Source organism: Fundulus heteroclitus, chromosome 14 (genome assembly GCF_011125445.2).
Source record: "Fundulus heteroclitus isolate FHET01 chromosome 14, MU-UCD_Fhet_4.1, whole genome shotgun sequence".
Lineage (NCBI taxonomy): Eukaryota > Metazoa > Chordata > Actinopteri > Cyprinodontiformes > Fundulidae > Fundulus > Fundulus heteroclitus.
The window spans coordinates 35,186,683-35,207,464 of NC_046374.1; the positions used below are offsets into that span (position 1 = coordinate 35,186,683).

General features: G+C 38.4%; 1 protein-coding gene and 1 long non-coding RNA gene across 8 annotated transcripts; both read right to left on the reverse strand.

Moving 5' to 3' along the window:
- LOC105924395 (type-2 ice-structuring protein) lies at positions 1-19,213 on the reverse strand. Of its 7 annotated transcripts, none has more exons than XM_036146813.1 (7): positions 2,025-2,061; positions 1,844-1,936; positions 1,731-1,760; positions 1,095-1,198; positions 847-981; positions 651-762; positions 1-374 (listed from the first exon to the last, which is right to left on the reverse strand). In XM_036146813.1, exons 2-7 carry the CDS (start codon positions 1,902-1,904, stop codon positions 307-309), a joined length of 510 nt encoding a protein of 169 aa, XP_036002706.1. In that variant the 5' UTR covers positions 1,905-1,936; positions 2,025-2,061; the 3' UTR covers positions 1-306. The 7 variants fall into 7 exon arrangements, with proteins under 7 accessions (XP_036002706.1, XP_036002704.1, XP_036002701.1 ...); XM_036146811.1 differs by having other exon boundaries at positions 2-374; positions 1,095-1,201; XM_036146808.1 differs by lacking the exons at positions 651-762; positions 847-981; positions 1,095-1,198; ... (1 more) ...; positions 1,844-1,936; positions 2,025-2,061 and adding exons at positions 7,995-8,106; positions 17,932-18,066; positions 18,178-18,284; ... (1 more) ...; positions 18,931-19,023; positions 19,112-19,213 and having other exon boundaries at positions 15-374.
- Positions 17,268-17,838, reverse strand: LOC118565801. Its single transcript, XR_004932616.1, has 2 exons — positions 17,736-17,838; positions 17,268-17,510 (listed from the first exon to the last, which is right to left on the reverse strand). It is a non-coding gene; the product is annotated as an uncharacterized LOC118565801 (long non-coding RNA).
- Positions 19,214-20,782: the final 1,569 nt, after the last annotated feature.

Consider the following 20,782-nt stretch of genomic DNA (forward strand, 5'->3'; position numbering starts at 1 on the left):
AGATATCAAAATTGGGAAATAAACCACACACAATCTTTTTTATGCTTCAAAGGTTTATTTTTGCAAGGTCTTAAATGTCTGTAAATATTTTTTTATACCCAGTCTGCTCTAATTAGAAGAAAACCACCCGCTGTTTATTTGTGGCTTTATTCACTGGGTACCATTAAAGAGAAATTACATTAAGCAAAGGAGCAGAAAGAGTTTTGAGGATAGCCACAAGGCTGTAAAAGGGCAGGTTAACAGAAACAGGTCACAACGATCCTCCACTGGATTCTGTTTTAAGCATCTTTGTGAACCTCAGACTGATCAGATTTTCTTGGCGCAGACAGAAGGACGACGGACAGAACAGGTCTGGTCATCCCAGCACTTTTCACCTTTGATTAAGAGAACAAATCAGTCAACATCACAGAGACAAAACCCTGAAGGGTTCTACACATTATCATATTTATGGGAAAGTTTGATATTTTGATCTTTTTATGTCCCCCCCCCCCCCAAAAAAAAAATCATTATATAAGCACATGTATTTAATCTAGTAAATCTATATGTATGGCATCTAAAAAGTTTACTTAAAGACTAAACCAGCTTCTCACCTATGAGTCATTTTACTATCTGGAAAAAAAAAAACACAGTCATGTGTGATGTTTTTTTACCTGAATGGTTCATCAGCAAACAGAACTGCTTGTTTCTCCAATTATTAGGCTCTCCGTGACACCAGTTTGTATAGCGGAGAGGGCTTCCATCGCTCCAAAACCAAATGCTCGTCTGAAAGAAAGAATTCAATAGATGACATGTTTCATTCAATGTTTCACAAAATACTTGATAAATAAACTTTACTGGTTAAAATACCTCCTGTGCGTTAGTGCCTCCAATCCATGTTTCATCGGACTTGTAAGTTGCCATTTTTATCACAGACTCAACCTGATGGTACTCGTTCGTGTCATGAACTGATGCCAGGTTTGCTCCCATGGACAGACAGTGTCTCTACAGACAAACACACCATGATGTGGTGAATTAGTAGCTGGGTGTTGTTAATAAAGAACTTTGAAAAAAGGGAGAGTGAATGAAAAGAAAAACACAGTCTTGATAGCAATCACCTCAGCTCTAGCCCAGGTCATGGGTTTGGCAACATAGCGAAAGCAGCGATTGTTGATTGGAGACCAGCCAGGAGGACAAGAAGATCTCTGGACCAAGTCAACTTCTTCTGATGACAAACAGATGGAGAGTCTCGGTTAAACACAATTTATGTGCCATTAGTCTTGCATTTACTTTATTTTGTGACAGGCTATGACATCCTGTCACAAAATATAATCTAATGTATTAAAAGAGATAACATTGTATGGTGTCGCTGCATGAGCAGTATGTTTAAAGTTAAATTCCTAGTTAGTCACAATCAATAATCAGACAACTTTATTTGATTTGTTTAAAATGGTCTCTTAATTAAAGCAAAGAGCCGCTGATGGTGGACTGCTGAACTGCTAACTAGAAACTTATAATAGGGGTAAAAGGTTTGCTCACATAATCACAGAAATACCCAGAGACTTAGTTAGCATGTTGTTTAAAAGCATCAGAGAATACATTTTAATATAATTCTACTGCATAATCTGAAGAAAAGGTATTTTTTTATTTTTGATACTACAAGAAAATATTAATATTTTATTTATTATGGATTAGTTAGGGTTCCTAATCCTCACGCTGAGGAAATAAGACAGTGACACAAAAGACCCACTGACCTGGATCAGGGGAACCGTCATCTGGAATAGCTGTGGACATTATAAACATGAGTTAGTGAGATTCTTTGTGTCTTAGTCTCGCTACATAAGTTGAATACTTCAGAAATGCTCACGGTCAGCTCTGGTCTGAGCCATCACAGAGAAAACCAGGACACACACAGCCAGCAGCTTCATGATGAGGTGATGAGATGATGCAGATCTGAAAACTGAAATCAAGTCAAAATAAAGCAAATATGTTAAGAACATTCAGTCTCATAATGTTGAAAAAGATCAGCAGAAATGTTATCAGCCAACCTGATGCAGAAGGATCTGTTTCCTGAATCAGCCAGCAACAGTTTGCCTTCACCATGGAATCACAGGTTACTTATAGAGATTCTTAACGCGCTATCATCCACAAAATGAGGAAATGACACAAAGTGATTCTGCAGAGTTATAGTCGTTGATCAGATCTGGTTCTGAACTTGTTTCATAATTCAACATAGACCAAAATCCATACCTTAGATTTTGTGCCATTCATGGCTGTGAAGGTTGCCGCAAGAAGGGTTTTAGCAATGCTGTTACAAGAAGAGGAACTAAATGAGTCGGAAAGAAGAGTGATCTTCACCAGTAAAAGGTCAGCTGGCAATGAAGACGATTGTTTCAGAGCTGTGGATGGGAACAGATGTTCAGAAACTGTAAATGCCAAAAGGGAGAAACATGAATGTTGCAGATTGTTTCTTTTACCCTTTTTAAACTATTTAAACCCTTAAGGAAGGAAAAAAACAACAACTTTATTTTGATATAGATCCACCTAATAGTATCACTGTAGATACTATTACGTGTGCATCAGTTTTTTTCCCCTTTGTTTGTAGCTCCTTTTGTGTTTTTCTCCAAAACCTTCCATGTTCCTTCTGTGTTTATGCATTGTCATGGCTTTGTTCTTTCCTTAACTTCGTCCCAGGCCTTTCTGCATCCTTCCAATTAGTCTAACAGTTACCAAGTCACTTTTTAGATGTTTGAGTACTTTTGACAAGTAGAAAAAAAGGATGTGTTGCACTGAGGACTGCAGAGACACACCCATAGCCCGTTCCTTGGCTCTTGCTTGGGCTCCTGCATGTTGAGCCAAATCTTGTGGGTGAGCTATCAGTGGCTGAACCACAGTCCTTGTTCCTCTTCTGCTCTGGTGGATCTAGCCACTGTCCCCCCCTTCAACTCATTAAACCTGGAAATCTTCTGTGTCCTGTGATTTTCACTCACTGTTGTAATGGGACAGCCTGGTAAAGTTTCTATTCAATCATTATCCAGACACAGGTTTAGTTGTAGTGACCATTCTAAACATTGCTGCTTGTTCCTTAAAAATAAAAAGATTTATTTCCCAAACATAGGTTTGCATGTGGATTTCCAAAAAGGACAATTCAATTTAGGTGCCTTCTTGACTGTTTTTAATGAATTGTGTTATCTCTTCACATGAGAAACTGGCATTTATCATTGGAATTTTCCCCATCTATACTTTGAGCCTGAATATCCCGACTACGTTTTGGTCTGCTGCTGCCAAGAACCATCGTTTTCCCTTTCCTCCTGTTCTCCCTTGGATGGCCAAAATGGACCAAACTCAGAAGAGCCACCGACAGGTTCAGCAGAGAGCATTAGCAGGGAGAGTTACATGGTTTATTGGGAAATGTCTGTGTAATGTGTTTACCTGATGTTTAAAAACAAAGCGCTAACGGATGTAGCTCATTGCTAGCATTCGGTATCATGTCATTGCCAATGTGATCCAAGTGTGTTTTTATGGTTATAACAAACGTTATATCCTAACGGGTTTCATACATTGACGGGATATTAATGTTTATGTTATCCGGCCCACTCACTATGACTAAAACTAATGTCGAAGCTTTAAAGTTAGTGCAGAAAATCCGCTTTCCAAACGGCTATTAGCTTCTGGTAACTTCCAGTTCCAGACAGTCAAGAGGAGCTTGTTCTAAAGCATAAGGCTTGTTTGTTTCGCTCCGCTGTTGTTCGATACTGCTATGAGAGTTATTCCCGCATTAATATTTAAAATTAATTAAAGGCGTTTTGTTTAGCTTTAGGAGTAACCGATTTTAGTGACCCCATCGCTACAGCACCCCCTACCTCCCGAAGGTATGATCGCATTGATAAAATCGGCTGTTCATGAAGTTTCCAGATTCTTACTGAGAAAATATTCTATAATATTTGAGTTTCCTCAAATATTGCTTTGTGTAACTCGGGATTTGCGTTGTGAATGGGTTGAAACACATACCAAATGTTCTGAATTAGTGAAGCTAATTTAAGCTCATTCTATGTTCTTTAAGTTGAACTTTGGTTCTTTAACTCAATCAAAATGTTATTTCATCAAATAACGTTTTGTGTAACTCAGGATTTGCATTGTGAATGGATTGAAAACATGCCAAATGTTGTTCTAAATTCGTTAAGCTAATTTAACTCCAGTCCATGTTTTCCTTGTGTCAGATCTGCAGTGAATCGGGATCCACTGAATTATTCTGATGATGATCAACCACTTTTTTTGTCTTGTAACAGAGTTATTTATTAAACATTAAATGACTTTGAACAGTGTATAATTGCCAACAATGTCCTGACAGACAAAATAATTTGGAATAAATGCCATTTGGGTTTTGCATTCTGGGACTTAATAATGCTAGGTAATGTCTTGTTAAATTCTGTATAAGTTTCTTCAGTTGGTTGCTTCCCGTTTTGCTGGAAGGTTAAGAAAATATTAATTCAGCACTGTCATTTTGTGTTTGTTTATCTGATGGCTTTCCAAGCGGCTAAATCATCCTTACTAAGGACTACATTGTGTGGTATCTGAGGCTGCATATTTGCTACTCTAACAAAAACTTCATATTTGAAGTTTCAGTAATTTTTTGGTAGCATTCAAAAAATGTTAACCTGCAAATTGAAACAGCCAGTTTGAAGCTGACTGTATTTCATTACTATTTTAAAATTTGACTAATTGAATAGAGCTCTTTTGGGATTATTTAATTTAAGCATTTACTTAAACAAAAATCTCCTCCAAAACAAGACCCACACTGATTGGAGATTTATTAATAATCTTTACCTCCTATTTAGAAAATGCTGGAAAAAGTTAAAGTTAGCAGTTACAGAGCATTGGCCTGTTTGAAGAGTTAAAGTCAGTTTCAGAGTTTATCTGTCGAACCAACTCCCAGTTCTGGTCCGTGAAACAGACACCCTGTCTGCTATAAAGACTAGGCTTAGTTAGAGTGGCTCATGTTACTCTGAGCTACCTCTATAGTTATGCTGCTATAGGCTTAGGCTACTGGAGGACATCAGGGCCTATTTTTTTTACTCTGCTGATTTCTTCTACTGTTTTCCAATTTGCATTATGTGTTGTTCTTTCAACTTCTAACTTCTTTTTCTCTGTCATTTTTTTTTTCATAGTAGGTACACCTGGTCTGACGTTCTGTTAACTGTGACATTATCCAGGGAAGACAGATCACCCGCTATTACCATCTAATGTAGCACAGATTACTGGATCAATGTGTGCTTCTGTGCTTTTTTGTCTGTCTTGTTGTGTCTCTGCTCTGTCTTCTGTAACCCCCAGTCGGTCGAGGCAGATGAGCGTTCACACTGAGCCCGGTTCTGCTGGAGGTTTTTCCTTCCTGTTAATTGGGAGTTTTTCTTTCCACTGTCACTTCATGCTTGCTCAGTATGAGGGATTGCAGCGAAGCAATGTGACAATGTGCAAAAGAAAAAAAAAAATTAATAAATGTCAATACAGAGGGGTGGTGTCTGAATCACTGAGGGAGGCGTTGTAGAGATTGATCACCACAGGCAGCAATCTGGCGCTCTGTGGTGCATCTGGGTAAGAGGAGTCTTCTGCTAAAGGAAAAACCAACATCGGCAATAACAAAAAAACAACTACCTTTCGATTGCGCTGTGATTCCTTTCAATTACCTACTGTAAAGAGCAACTCAGTGAGGGTATGGAGACGATTTAAACAATTTAACCAAAGTATAATACAGTTAGAGTTATAACTTTGAATTCGAGAGTTTCTGAGTGATAAATTCTCCGTTTTTTTGCACCATACTGTCGCTAAGCAAAGCAAGTTATCCGAAATTGTCTGACTCGTTTCCACGGTGACCACTGACTCGCAAACATGAATGCAATGTTTTTCTCCTCACAGGGTTAACAAACTTGGAGTTGTCAGTAAACCCACTCTCTGGCATAGCGGTACACCTGTACCATATATAACTAAAGAAAAATGTTTTACTTACTTAAACGGGCAATATTTGCTTGTGAGTCCACAAGCAAAGCTCCTTCTTCTGTTTTTTTTGCCGGGTCAGTTTCTTCTTCTACCGGCATGTATAACGACCACCTGTTGCATCACTTCCATTGTAGTTTTATATTTCAGTTGCGGCTGTTTCCCTTGTGGCTTTTGTAATTGCCCATCCTCACGACATTCTACAGAAGCACCATAGACAGCATTCTGACCAGCTGTCTCTCTGTGTGGTGTGGAGGCTGCAGTGCCTCCGACTGGAAGAACGTGAGGAGAGTGGTGAGGACAGCAGAAGGGATCATCGGGTCTCCTCTTCCCTCCATTAAGGACATTTCGTCCTAGCGTTGTGTCCCGAGCCCGTAACATCATCAGGGACCCCTCACACCCCCACCATGGACTGTTCTCCCTACTGCCCTCTTGGAAGAGGTTCCGCAGCATCCGCTGCAGGTCAACCAGGTTTCTTCAAAAGCTTTTTCCCTGCTGCCATCAGACTGTTGAACTGCTGTTAAACGGCTGAACTACAACCCATAAACTCTGCACAACATTTGCATATTTGCACACTTTGCATCATTGCATCTCCATCTAGCATTATAAATGCTACCGAACTCTTAGTCCTTAAAAGCATTCTTGCACAAATCAATTCTACACATTCAATGGTTTGTATACTGTGACCTTCTCCTGCATTGTTTACATTTCAATTGTTTTTATATTGTATTTTAAATCTATGTTTACTTTTAAATCTCTGCTGCACCTAATACTGTAATCTAACTTTTACTGCAATTTACAAAGCTGTATGAAACGGAATTTCGTTCTGTACGCACTCTGTGCATACAAAATGACAAATAAAGTTGTCTAACTCTAAGTCTAAGACAGGCCTTCAGAGATAAGCAGGAGCAGTCCAGGATTAATATCCACAATACCAAGGGTGATATACCTTATCCCCAGAACTTCAGTTTCAAGCCTTTCCTCCTATTTCCACAGAGTTTAGCTGGAGAAAAAGGTTTTTGAAACTACTAGATGGTTCCTAATAGTTTAAAAGGTTAACTAAAAAGAGATTGTGATATTTTTTTCTTTTCTTTTTTTGGTTACTGAAAGGGATAAACAAATGTAGGTCAAGTCAGTGGCGTTTACCCATATAAGTGCAAAATATTACTGTAAATGTTTTGTTTGTGTGCAAAGGTGAAATAAAAGAATAGGTAAAAATTAATAAATCAAAATTGGGAAACAAACCACACAATCTTTTTATACTTCAAAGGTTTATTTTTACAAGGTCTTAAATGTTTTTAAAAAAAATTTAATACCCAGTCTGCTCTAATTAAAAAGAAGAAAACCACCTGCTGTATTTTTTTATTTTTGATACTACAAGGAGATATCAAAATTGGGAAATAAACCACACACAATCTTTTTTATGCTTCAAAGGTTTATTTTTGCAAGGTCTTAAATGTCTGTAAATATTTTTTTATACCCAGTCTGCTCTAATTAAAAAGAAGAAAACCACCTGTGCTGTTTATTTGTGGCTTTATTTACTGGGTACCATTAAAAATAAATTACATTAAGCAAAGGAGCAGAAAGAGTTTTGAGGATAGCCACAATGCTGTAAAAGGGCAGGTTAACAGAAACAGGTCACAACGATCCTACACTGGATTCTGTTTTAAGCATCTTTGTGAACCTCAGACTGATCAGACTTCCTTAGCGCAGACAGAAGGAAGACGGACGGAACAGGTCTGGTCATCCCAGCACTTTTCACCTTTGATTAAGAGAACAAATCAGTCAACATCACAGAGACAAAACCCTGAAGTGTTCTACAGACTATCATAATTATGGGGAAGTTTGATGTTTTGATCTTTTTATGTCGCCCCCCAAAAAAATCATTATATAAGCACATGTATTTAATCTAGTAAATCTATATGTATGGCATCTAAAAAGTTTACTTAAAGACTAAACCAGCTTCTCACCTATGAGTCATTTTACTATCTGGAAAAAAAAAACACAGTCATGTGTGATGTTTTTACCTGAATAGTTCATCTGCAAACAGTGCTGATTGTTTCTCCAATTATTAGGCTCTCCGTGACACCAGTTTGTATAGCGGAGAGGGCTTCCATCGCTCCAAAACCAAATGCTCGTCTGAAAGAAAGAATTCAGTAAATGACATGTTTCATCCAATAATTCACAAAATACTTAAATAGACTTTACTGGTTAAAATACCTCCTGTGCGTTAGTGCCTCCAATCCATGTCACTTCGGACTTGTAAGTTGCCATTCTTATCACAGACTGAACCTGATGGTACTCGTTCGTGTCATGAACTGATGCCAGGTTTGCTCCCATGGACAGACAGTTTCTCTACAGACAAACACACCATGATGTGGTGAATTAGTAGCTGAGTGTTGTTGATAAAGAACTGAAAAAAGGGAGAGTGAAAGAAAAGAAAAACACAGTGTTGATAGAAATCACCTCGGCTCTAGCCCAGGTCATGGGTTTGGCAACATAGTGAAAGCAGCGATTGTTGATTGGAGACCAGCCGGGAGGACAAGATGATCTCTGGACCAAGTCAACTTCTTCTGATGACAAAAAGAAGGAGAGTCTCGGTTAAACACAATTTATGTTCCATTAGACTTGCATTTACTTTATTTTGTGACAGGTTATGACCTCCTGTCACAAAATATAATCTAACGTATTAAAAGAGATAACGTTGTATGGTGTCGCTGCATGAGCAGTATGTTTAAAGTTAAATTCCTAGTTAGTCACAATCAATAATTAGACAACTATATTTGATTTGTTTAAAATGGCCTCTTAATTAAAGCAAAGAGATGCTGATGGTGGACTGCTGAACTGCTAACTAGAAACTTATAATAGGGGTAAAAGGTTTGCTCACATAATCACAAAAATACCCAGAGACTCAGAGTAGTTAGCATGTTGTTTAAAAGCATCAAAGAATATATTTTAATATAATTCTACTGCATAGTCTGAAGAAAAGGTATTTTTTTATTTTTGATACTACAAGGAAATATAAATATTTTATTTATTATGGATTAGTTAGGGTTCCTAATCCTCACGCTGAGGAAATAAAACAGTGACACAAAAGACCCACTGACCTGGATCAGTGGAACCGTCATCTGGAATAGCTGTGGACATTATAAACTGGAGTTAGTGAGATTATTTGTGTCTTAGTCTCGCTACATAAGTTGAATACTTAAGAAATGCTCACGGTCAGCTCTGGTCTGAGCCATCACAGAGAAAACCAGGACACACACAGCCAGCAGCTTCATGATGAGGTGATGAGATGATGCAGATCTGAAAACTGAAATCAAGTCAAAATAAAGCAAATATGTTAAGAACATTCAGTCTCATAATGTTGAAAAAGATCAGCAGAAATGTTATCAGCCAACCTGATGCAGAAGGATCTGTTTCCTGAATCAGCCAGCAACAGTTTGCCTTCACCATGGAATCACAGGTTACTTATAGAGATTCTTAACGTGCTATCATCCACAAAATGAGGAAATGACACAACGTAATTCTACAGAATTTCCCTCCTTGATCAGATCTGGTTCTGAACTTGTTTCATAATTCAGCATAGACCAAAATCCATACCTTAGATTTTGTGTCTGTCATGGCTGTGGAGGTTGTTGCAAGAAGGGTTTTAGCAATGCTGTTACAAGAACAGGAACTAAATGAGTCGGAAAGAAGAGTGATCTTCACCAGTAAAAGGTCAGCTGCCACTGAAGACAATTGTTTCAGAGCTGTGGATGGGAACAGATGTTCAGGAACTGTAAATACCATAAAAGAGAAACAAGAATGTTGCTGATTGTTTGTTTTACCCTTTTTAAACAATTTAAATCCTTAAGGAAGGAAAAAAACAACAACTTTATTTTGATATAGATACACGTAATGGTATCACTCTAGATACTATTACGTGTGCATCAGTTTTTTTCCCCTTTGTTTGTAGCTCCTTTTGTGTTTTTCTCCAAAACCTTCCATGTTCCTTCTGTGTTTAGGCATTGTCATTGCTTTGTTCTGTCCTTAACTTCGTCCCAGGCCTTTCTGCATCCTTCCAATTAGTCTAACAGTTACCAAATCACTTTTTAGATGTTTGAGTACTTTTGACAAGTAGAAAAAAGGATGTGTTGCACTGAGGACTGCAGAGACACACCCATAGCCCGTTCCTTGGCTCTTGCTTGGGCTCCTGCATGTTGAGCCAAATCTTGTGGGTGAGCTATCAGTGGCTGAACCACAGTCCTTGTTCCTCTTCTGCTCTGGTGGGTCTAGCCACGGTCCCCCCCTTCAACTCATTAAACCTGGAAATCTTCTGTGTCCTGTGATTTTCACTCACTGTTGTAATGGGACAGCCTGGTAAAGTTTCTATTCAATCATTATCCAGACACAGGTTTAGTTGTAGTGACCATTCTAAACATTGCTGCTTGTTCCTTAAAAATAAAAAGATTTATTTCCCAAACATAGGTTTGCATGTGGATTTCCAAAAAGGACAATTCAATTTAGGTGCCTTCTTGACTGTTTTTAATGAATTGTGTTATCTCTTCACATGAGAAACTGGCATTTATCATTGGAATTTTCCCCATCTTTACTTTGAGCCTGAATATCCCGACCACGTTTTGGTCTGCTGCTGCCAAGAACCATCGTTTTCCCTTTCTTCCTGTTCTCCCTTGGATGGCCAAAATGGACCAAACTCAGAAGAGCCACCGACAGGTTCAGCAGAGAGCATTAGCAGGGAGAGTTACATGGTTTATTGGGAAATGTCTGTGTAATGCGTTTACATGGTGTTTAAAAACAAAGCGCTAACGGATGTAGCTCATTGCTAGCATTCGGTATCATGTCATTGCCAATGTGATCCAAGTGTGTTTTATGGTTATACCAAACGTTATATCCTAACGGGTTTCATACATTGACGGGATATTAATGTTTATGTTATCCGGCCCACTCACTATGACTAAAACTAATGTCGAAGCTTTAAAGTTAGTGCAGAAAATCTGCTTTCCAAACGGCTATTAGCTTCTGGTAACTTCCAGTTCCAGACAGTCAAGAGGAGCTTGTTCTAAAGCATAAGGCTTGTTTGTTTCGCTGCGCTGTCGTTCGATACTGCTATGAGAGTTATTCTCATAGCAGTAAAAAAAATATTTAAAATTAACTAGAAAAATTTGCATTTCCTGCGAAAATGCACTGTGAATGCAGATAGCTGAATGATTGAGCAAAAGATGCAGAAGATCTTTGAAGAAGAGAAAAAATAGCTGAAAAGCATTGAAGAAGTTGAAAAAGTTGAAGAATTTGAAAGAGTTGAAGAATTTGAACATGAAAGAACAATAGCTGAATGATTAGAAGAAGAAAAAACTGAGGGAAAGGCATCAAACATTTCCTAACTCATTCTAAACACTGAATCGTTTAACAAAGCAGAAGTAGAATTTCAAACTTAAATATACTGTAGCCATATGTGGACCTGCATTTCTAGGGAGTATAAGGGGTTTCGCCCCCATTGAAAAGCATTGGATGTTTGACACCTCCTAACTTGGAGATGCTTTACGTGACGAGGCCCAAACTTATTGTGGAGCATTCTGTATAAAGGAGGTACAGACTCTGTAAAGCAGAAGTTTGTCCGAGCTTCTTAGAGCTACTTCCGATTAGCAACATGCTAACCGTTAGCCGCTAACATGGTTGTGTTCAGTATGACCGGGTGATTGTACTCTGTCAGTTTGGTCCAAATCCTGTACTGGGAAGTGCCTCAAAAAGGGGTGCCAATACTTAATGTCACCAAAGGTCACCAAAGTTCATGGGTCAGATTGGCCTCCTTTTGCAACTCAGCCTCACCACATCTGGGCCCAGAACTCAACATTTGACCAAAATGACGTGTAGCGCCATTTCCCACAGGTGGGTGGTGCTGTATTGGCCAATTGGGTCGTGTCTGGGCATCATGCCAGGTCCTGTTGGAAGCAAAGGCCCAATAGGAAAGCATGTGAAATCCAAAATTGGACAGAAAAGTGACACATGGCTGAAAATCACTTGAAAATTTTAAAATGTTAAGAGGAAGTGACTGTGCGAATTTCAGATTCCTACATTAATCACAGCCGCTGCAGGGGGCGTCAAAAGTTGCCATTGTATCCTATTGGAGCTTCTCCCTCTGGCCCTCAGAGTTCCGTCGTCATGGAAACTCACTCACACACCTGCAGCGGCCAGTCTACCGAAGTGCAGACACTTTGCTCACAATAAGTCCCATTGGATTATAATGGAGAACTTTGCCCCGAACAACGCTTCATATCTCCTGATCCCTAAATGGTAGAGACGTAATTTTTTCTGCGTTTAGTTCGTAACGGATAGGGGAAGAAGAAAATCTATCGTTTTTTGCTGGAAAAAGTTTAATAAAGGCGTAAAAAATTATGATCTAAAGGGTTTTTTTAAGGAATTTGCTAAATCCTCTAAAAACAGTCCCGAACAAATCGCTCTAGCTGAAAAAGTATAAGAGATATCAAAACAATTATTTCACTGTGAGTATCAGCAGGCTTTTGAGGACTATGTTGCTCAGTTTTATGTTTGTACAAAAATCGGTGTAGGCACAGCGACGATGTAAAAAAGTGGATCATTTGGGGTGATGGAGGTCCAAAGCGTCTTCAGGATTTTGCAAATTCGCTACTCCCGAACAAATTGTTCCTGCAGAATAACCGTAACAGTTATCCACAAAATTCCTTTTTCGTGAGTGCCAGAAGGGTTGGGACATTCATATGTGAAAGTCTCATGCCTGTACATCAAACGGTTTAGGAGTAGCGATGATGCGAAAACGTGTGATGTTTTGGATTTTCAGACGTCATTTTTCAAAACCGCTCCATAGGAAATGAATGGGGGAGGTTTCGGGTTTGTGTCGCTCTGAGGTGATTTGCGAAAAATCTATAAATGCTACACCAATGACGGTTACATTTCCTGAATCCAGACAAAAATTCCTACGTTTTGATGTATAATTCATGTGGATAGGTTGAAAATTGAGCGAGTGAGAAGAAGTTGTTCGGAGAAGAAGAATTTGTTGAATTTCTAGAGTGCGCACTCTATAACTGCCTCCTTGACGACCATAGCAACGCATGTTATTTGCTGAATTTCTTGAAAAGCCAAAATTATTTTAAGGAGGTACTATATGAAAATGGTAAAAGATATGAAAAAGCTGAAATAGACCATAATAGCTGAAAGATATCACTACATTTTAAAAGTTGAATGGCGTTTCTAGCTGAAAGTAGGCTGAAGCAGTATGCTGTCAAAAAGCAGCTGAAATGAGCGGAATTTTAGTGAATTACATTCATTTCCTATGGGAGAAAAACAAAGCTGAAAATGTGCAGAAAAAGCTGAATATTTTAAAAAGTTGAAAAGATATAAGTACAAAAAGATATAGCCATCGATTCCAGAAGAAGCTGAATAGTTTAAAAGTTGAATGGTTGAAATCGGAGAAAAACTGTAGGAGGAGAAGCGAATCAAACTTTAAACAGTAAAAAGGCGGAAGAGGATCTCAATAACTGTGAATGCCTACTGCATTCACAGTAATAACTGTGAATGCCTACTGCATTCACAGTAATTAAAGGCGTTTTGTTTAGCTTTAGGAGTAACCAATTTTAGTGACCCCATTGCTACAGCACCCCCTAGCTCACGGAGGTATGATCGCATTGATAAAATTGGCTGTTCATAAAGTTTCCAGATTCTTACTGAGAAAATATTCTATAATATTTGAGTTTCCTCAAATATAGCTTTGTGTAACTCGGGATTTGCGTTGTGAATGGGTTGAAACACATACCAAATGTTCTGAATTAGTGAAGCTAATTTAAGCTCATTCTATGTTCTTTAAGTTGAACTTTGGTTCTTTAACTCAATCAAAATGTTATTTCATCAAATAATGTTTTGTTTAACTCTGGATTTGCATTGTGAATAGATTGAAAACATGCCAAATGATGTTCTAAATTCGTTAAGCTAATTTAACTCCAGTCCATGTTTTCCTTGTGTCAGATCTGCAGTGAATCAGGATCCACTGAATTATTCTGATGATGATCAACCACTTTTTTTGTCTTGTTTGTTTTTGCATGTAAATAGTTCCTTAGTTTAGCTTTCTTTTTATCTTCATTTTGCTTAGTAGTTTAGTTAAAGTTCACTAGCCTAGTAGAGAGGATTTATTTATTGAAATATAGTGTTAATTCAGGTAAACAGCATTACATGAAAAGAAGTTGTCACTCTTTTATTCTACGTGTGTGCAGGTTTTGCTGTTAAAAGATCGCTAGCGCTCAAATTCATCCCTTTCAACTATTGTCCTGATGTCAGCTCTAGAGCTGATCATCACCAGAAAATACTTAACAGAGTTATTTATTAAACATTAAATGACTTTGAACAGTGTATAATTGCACAACAATGTCCTGACAGAAAAAATAATTTGGAATAAATGCCATTTGGGTTTTGCATTCTGGGACTTAATAATGCTAGGTAATGTCTTGTTAAATTCTGTATAAGTTTCTTCAGTTGGTTGCTTCCCGTTTTGCTGGAAGGTTAAGAAAATATTAATTCAGCACTGTCATTTTGCGTTTGCTTATCTGATGGCTTTCCAAGTGGCTAAATGATCCTTACTAAGGACTACATTGTGTGGTATCTGAGGCTGCATATTTGCTACTCTAACAAAAACTTCATATTTGAAGTTTCAGTAATTTTTTTGGTAGCATTCAAAAAATGTTAACCTGCAAAGTGAAACAGCCAGTTTGAAGCTGACTGTATTTCATTACTAATTTAAAGTTTGATTAATTGAATAGAGCTTTTTTGGGATTATTTAATTTAAGCATTTACTTAAACAAAAATCTCCTCCAAAACAAGACCCACACTGATTGGAGATCTATTAATAATCTTTACCTCCTATTTAGAAAATGCTGGAAAAAGTTAATGTTAGCAGTTACAGAGCATTGGCCTGTTTGAAGAGTTAAAATCAGTTTCAGAGTTTATCTGTTGAACCAACTCCCAGTTCTGGTCCGTGAAACAGACACCCTGTCTGCTATAAAGACTAGGCTGAGTTAGAGTGGCTCATGTTACTCTGAGCTACCTCTATAGTTATGCTGCTATAGGCTTAGGCTACTGGAGGACATCAGGGCCTATTTTTCTTACTCTGCTGATTTCTTCTACTGTTTTCCAATTTGCATTATGTGTTGTTCTTTCAACTTCTAACTTCTATTTCTCTGTCATTTTTTTCTTCATAGTAGGTACACCTGGTCTGACGTTCTGTTAACTGTGACATCATCCAGGGAAGACAGATCACCCGCTATTACCATCTAATGAGCACATATTACTGGATCAATGTGAGCTTCTGTGCTTTTTTTTCTGTCTTGTTGTGTCTCTGCTCTGTCTTCTGTAACCCCCAGTCGGTCGAGGCAGATGACCGTTCATACTGAGCCCGGTTCTGCTGGAGGTTTTTCCTTCCTGTTAATTGGGAGTTTTTCTTTCCACTGTCGCTTCATGCTTGCTCAGTATGAGGGATTGCAGCGAAGCAATGTGACAATGTGCAAAAGAAAAATAAATTAATAAATGTCAAGACAGAGGGGTGGTTTCTGAATCACTGAGGGAGGCGTTGTAGAGATTGATCACCACAGGCATCAATCTGGCGCTCTGTGGTGCATCTGGGTAAGAGGAGTCTTCTGCTAAAGGAAAAAGCAACATCGGCTACAACAAAAAAACAACTACCTTTCGAATGCGCTGTGATTCCTTTCAATTATCTACTGTAAAGAGCAACTCAGTGAGGCTATGGAGACAATTTAAAACAATTTAACCAAAGTATAATACAGATAGAGTTATAACTTCGAATTCGAGAGTTTCTGAGTGATAAATTCTCCGTTTTTTTGCACCATACTGTCGCTAAGCAAAGCAAGTTATCCGAAATAATCTGACTCGTTTCCATGGTGACCACTGACTCGCAAACCTGAATGCAATGTTTTTCTCTTCACAGGGTTAACAAACTTGGAGTTGTCAGTAAACCCACTCTCTGGCACAGCGGTACACCTGTACCATATATAACTAAAGAAAATTTTTTTACTTACTTAAACGGGCAATATTTGCTTGTGAGTCCACAAGCAAAGCTCCTTCTTCTGTTTTTTTTGCCGGGTCAGTTTCTTCTTCTACCGTCATGTATAACGACCACCTGTTGCATCACTTCCGTTGTAGTTTTATATTTCTGTTGCAGCTGTTTCCCTTGTGGCTTTTGTAATTGCCCATCCTCACGACATTCTACAGAAGCACCATAGACAGCATTCTGACCAGCTGTCTCTCTGTGTGGTGTGGAGGCTGCAGTGCCTCCGACTGGAAGAACGTGAGGACAGCAGAAGGGATCATCGGGTCTCCTCTTCTCTCCATAAAAGACATTTCGTCCCAGCGTTGTGTCCCGAGCCCGTAACATCATCAGGGACCCCTCACACCCCCACCATGGACTCTTCTCCCTACTGCCCTCTGGGAAGAGGTTCCGCAGCATCCGCTGCAAGTCCACCAGGTTCTGCAAAAGCTTTTTCCCTGCTGCCATCAGACTGTTGAACTGCTGTTAAACGGCTGAACTACAACCCATAAACTCTGCACAACATTTGCATATTTGCACACTTTGCATCATTGCATCTCCATTTAGCATTATAAATGCTACCGAACTCTTAGTCCTTAAAAGCATTCTTGCACAAATGCCCTTGCACAACCCAATTCTGCACATTCAATGGTTTGTATACTGTGACCTTCTCCTGCATTGTTTACATTTCAATTGTTTTTATATTGTATTTTAAATCTATGTTTACTTTTAAATCTCTGCTGCACCTAAAACTGTAATCTAACTTTTACTGCAATTTACAAAGCTGTATGAAACGGAATTTCGTTCTGTACGCACTCTGTGCATACAAAATGACAAATAAAGTTGTCTAACTCTAAGTCTAAGACAGGCCTTCAGAGATAAGCAGGAGCAGGCCAGTATTAACATTCCTAATAGTTCCTAATAGTTTAAAAGGTTAACTAAAAAGAGATTGTGATATTTTTTTCTTTTCTTTTTTTGGTTACTGAAAGGGATAAACAAATGTAGGTCAAGTCAGTGGCGTTTACCCATATAGGTGCAAAATATTACTGTAAATGTTTTGTTTGTGTGCAAAGGTGAAATAAAAGAATAGGTAAAAATTAATAAATCAAAATTGGGAAACAAACCACACAATCGTTTTTATGCGTCAAAGATTTATTTTTACAAGGTCTTAAATGTTTTAAATAATTTTTTTTATACCCAGTCTGCTCTAATTAAAAAGAAGAAAACTACCAGCTGTTTATTTGTGGCTTTATTCACTGGGTACCATTAAAGAGAAATTACATTAAGCAAAGGAGCAGAAAGAGCTTTGAGGATAGCCACAAGGCTGTAAAAAGGCAGGTTAACAGAAACAGGTCACAACGATCCTCCACTGGATTCTATTTTAAGCATCTTTTTGAACCTCAGACTGATCAGACTTTCTTGGCGCAGACAGAAGGACGAAGGTTAGAACAGGTCCCATCATCCCAGCACTTTTCACCTTTGATCAAGAGAACAAATCAGTCAACATCACAGAAAAAAAACCCTAGTTCTACACACTATCATAATTATGGGAAAGGTTGACATTTTGATCTTTTTATGTCCCCCCAAAAATCAATATAAGCCTATGAATTTAATCTAGTAAATGTATTTGTATAGTATCTAAAAAGTTTACTTAAAGACTAAACCAATAAAAAAAACACAGTCATGTGAGATGTTCCTTTACCAGAAAAGTTCATCTGCAAACAGTGCGGATTGTTTCCCCAATTATCAGGCTGTCCGTGACACCAGTTTGTATAGCGGAGATGGCTTCCATCGCTCCAAAACCAAATGCCCGTCTGAAAGAAAGAATTCAATAGATGACATGTTTCATCCAATGTTTCACAAAATACTTAATAAATAGACTTTACTGGTTAAAATACCTCCTGTGCGTTAGTGCCTCCAATCCATGTTTCATCGGACTTGTAAGTTGCCATTTCTATCACAGACTGAACCTGATGGTACTCGTTCGTGTCATGAACTGATGCCAGGTTTGCTCCCATGGACAGACAGTTTCTCTACAGACAAACACACCATGATGTGGAGGATTAGTAGGTGGGTGTTGTTAATAAAGAACTGAAAAAAGGGAGAGTGAAAGAAAATAAAAACACAGTGTTGATAGAAATCACCTCAGCTCTAGCCCAAGTCATGGGTTTGGCAACATAGTGAAAGCAGCGATTGTTGATTGGAGACCAGCCGGGAGGACAAGTAGATCTCTGGACCAAGTCAACTTCTTCTGATGATAAAAAGAAGGAGAGTCTCGGTTAAACACAATTTATGTTCCATTAGTCTTGTATTGACTTTATTTTGTGACAGGCTATGACATCCTGTCACAAAATAAAATTGAATGTATTAAAAGAGATAACATTGTATGGTGTCACTGCATGAGCAGAATGTTTAAAGTTAAATTCCTAGTTAGTCACAATCAATAATTAGACAACTTTATTTGATTTGTTTAAAATGGCCTCTTAATTAAAGCAAAGAGCCGCTGATGGTGGACTGCTGAATTGCTAACTAGAAACTTATATTAGGGGTAAAAGGTTTGCTCACATAATCACAAAAATACCCAGAGACTCAGAGTAGTTAGCATGTTGTTTAAAAGCATCAGAGAATACATTTTAATATAATTCTACTGCATAATCTGAAGAAAAAGTATTTTTTATTTTTGATACTACAAGGAAATATAAATATTTTATTTATTATGGATTAGTTAGGGTTCCTAATCCTCACGCTGAGGAAATAAAACAGTGACACAAAAGACCCACTGACCTGGATCAGGGGAACCGTCATCTGGAATAGCTGTGGACATTATAAACAGGTGTTAGTGAGATTCTTTGTATGTTAGTCTTGCTACATAAGTTGAATACTTTAGAAATGCTCACGGTCAGCTCTGGTCTGAGCCATCACAGAGAAAACCAGGACACACACAGCCAGCAGCTTCATGATGAGGTGATGAGATGATGCAGATTTGAAAACTGAAATCAAGTCAAAATAAAGCAAACATGTTAAGAACATTCAGTCTCATAATGTTGAAAAAGATCAGCAGAAATGTTATCAGCCAACCTGATGCAGAAGGATCTGTTTCCTGAATCAGCCAGCACCAGCTTGCCTTCACCATGGAATCACAGGTTACTTATAAAGATTCTTAACATGCCATCATCCACAAAATGAGGAAATGACACAAAGTGATTCCGCAGAGTTATAGTCCTTGATCAGATCTGGTTCTGAACTTGTTTCATAATTCAGCAAAGACCAAAATCCATACCTTAGATTTTGTGTCTGTCATGACTGTGAAGGTTGTTGCAAGAAGGGTTTTAGCAATGCTGTTACAAGAAGAGGAACTAAATGAGTCGGAAAGAAGAGTTTTCTTCACCAGTAAAAGGTCAGCTGGCAATGAAGACGATTGTTTCAGAGCTGTGGATGGGAACAGATGTTCAGGAACTGTAAACACCATAAGGGAGAAACAAGAATGTTGCAGATCATTTCTTTTACCCTTTTTAAACTGTTTAAATCCTTAAGGAAGGAAAAAAACAACAACTTTATTTTGATATAGATACACGTAATGGTATCACTCTAGATACTATTACGTGTGCATCAGTTTTTTCCCCTTTGTTTGTAGCTCCTTTTGTGTTTTTCTCCAAAACCTTCCATGTTCCTTCTGTGTTTAGGCATTGTCATGGCTTTGTTCTTTCCTTAACTTCGTCCCAGGCCTTTCTGCATCCTTCCAATTAGTCTAACAGTTACCAAATCACTTTTTAGATGTTTGAGTACTTTTGACAAGTAGAAAAAAAGGATGTGTTGCACTGAGGACTGCAGAGACACACCCATAGCCCGTTCCTTGGCTCTTGCTTGGGCTCCTGCATATTGAGCCAAATCTTGTGGGTGAGCTATCAGTGGCTGAACCACAGTCCTTGTTCCTCTTCTGCTCTGGTGGGTCTAGCCACTGTCCCCCCCTTCAACTCATTAAACCTGGAAATCTTCTGTGTCCTGTGATTTTCACTCACTGTTGTAATGGGACAGCCTGGTAAAGTTTCTATTCAATCATTATCCAGACACAGGTTTAGTTGTAGTGACCATTCTAAACATTGCTGCTTGTTCCTTAATAATAAAAAGATTTCTTTCCCAAACATAGGTTTGCATGTGGATTTCCAAAAAGGACAATTCCATTTAGGTGCCTTCTTGACTGTTTTTAATGAATTGTGTTATCTCTTCACATGAGAAACTGGCATTTATCATTGGAATTTTCCCCATCTTTACTTTGAGCCTGAATATCCCGACTACGTTTTGGTCTGCTGCTGCCAAGAACCATCGTTTTCCCTTTCCTCCTGTTCTCCCTTGGATAGCCAAAGTGGACCAAACTCAGAAGAGGCACCGACAGGTTCAGCAGAGAGCATTAGCAGGGAGAGTTACATGGTTTATTGGGAAATGTCTGTGTAATGTGTTTACCTGGTGTTTAAAAACAAAGCGCTAACGGATGTAGCTCATTGCTAGCATTCGGTATCATGTCATTGCCAATGTGATCCAAGTGTGTTTTTATGGTTATAACAAACGTTATCTCCTAAGGGGTTTTATACATTGACGGGATATTAATGTTTATGTTATCCGGCCCACTCACTATGACTAAAACTAATGTCGAAGCTTTAAAGTTAGTGCAGAAAATCTGCTTTCCAAACGGTTATTAGCTTCTGGTAACTTCCAGTGCCGGACAGTCAAGAGGAGCTTGTTCTAAAGCAT

Coding starts and splice junctions, on each gene's coding strand:
- LOC105924395 (XM_036146808.1), bottom strand. CDS start 19,166: ATGGTGAAGGCAAGCTGGTGCTGGCTGATTCAGGAAACAGATCCTTCT. Junction 18,067..18,177: donor TGACTTGGGCTAGAGCTGAG/GTGATTTCTATC, acceptor GTTTGTCTGTAG/AGAAACTGTCTGTCCATGGG. Junction 8,107..17,931: donor GAGGCACTAACGCACAGGAG/GTATTTTAACCA, acceptor TCTTTCTTTCAG/ACGAGCATTTGGTTTTGGAG.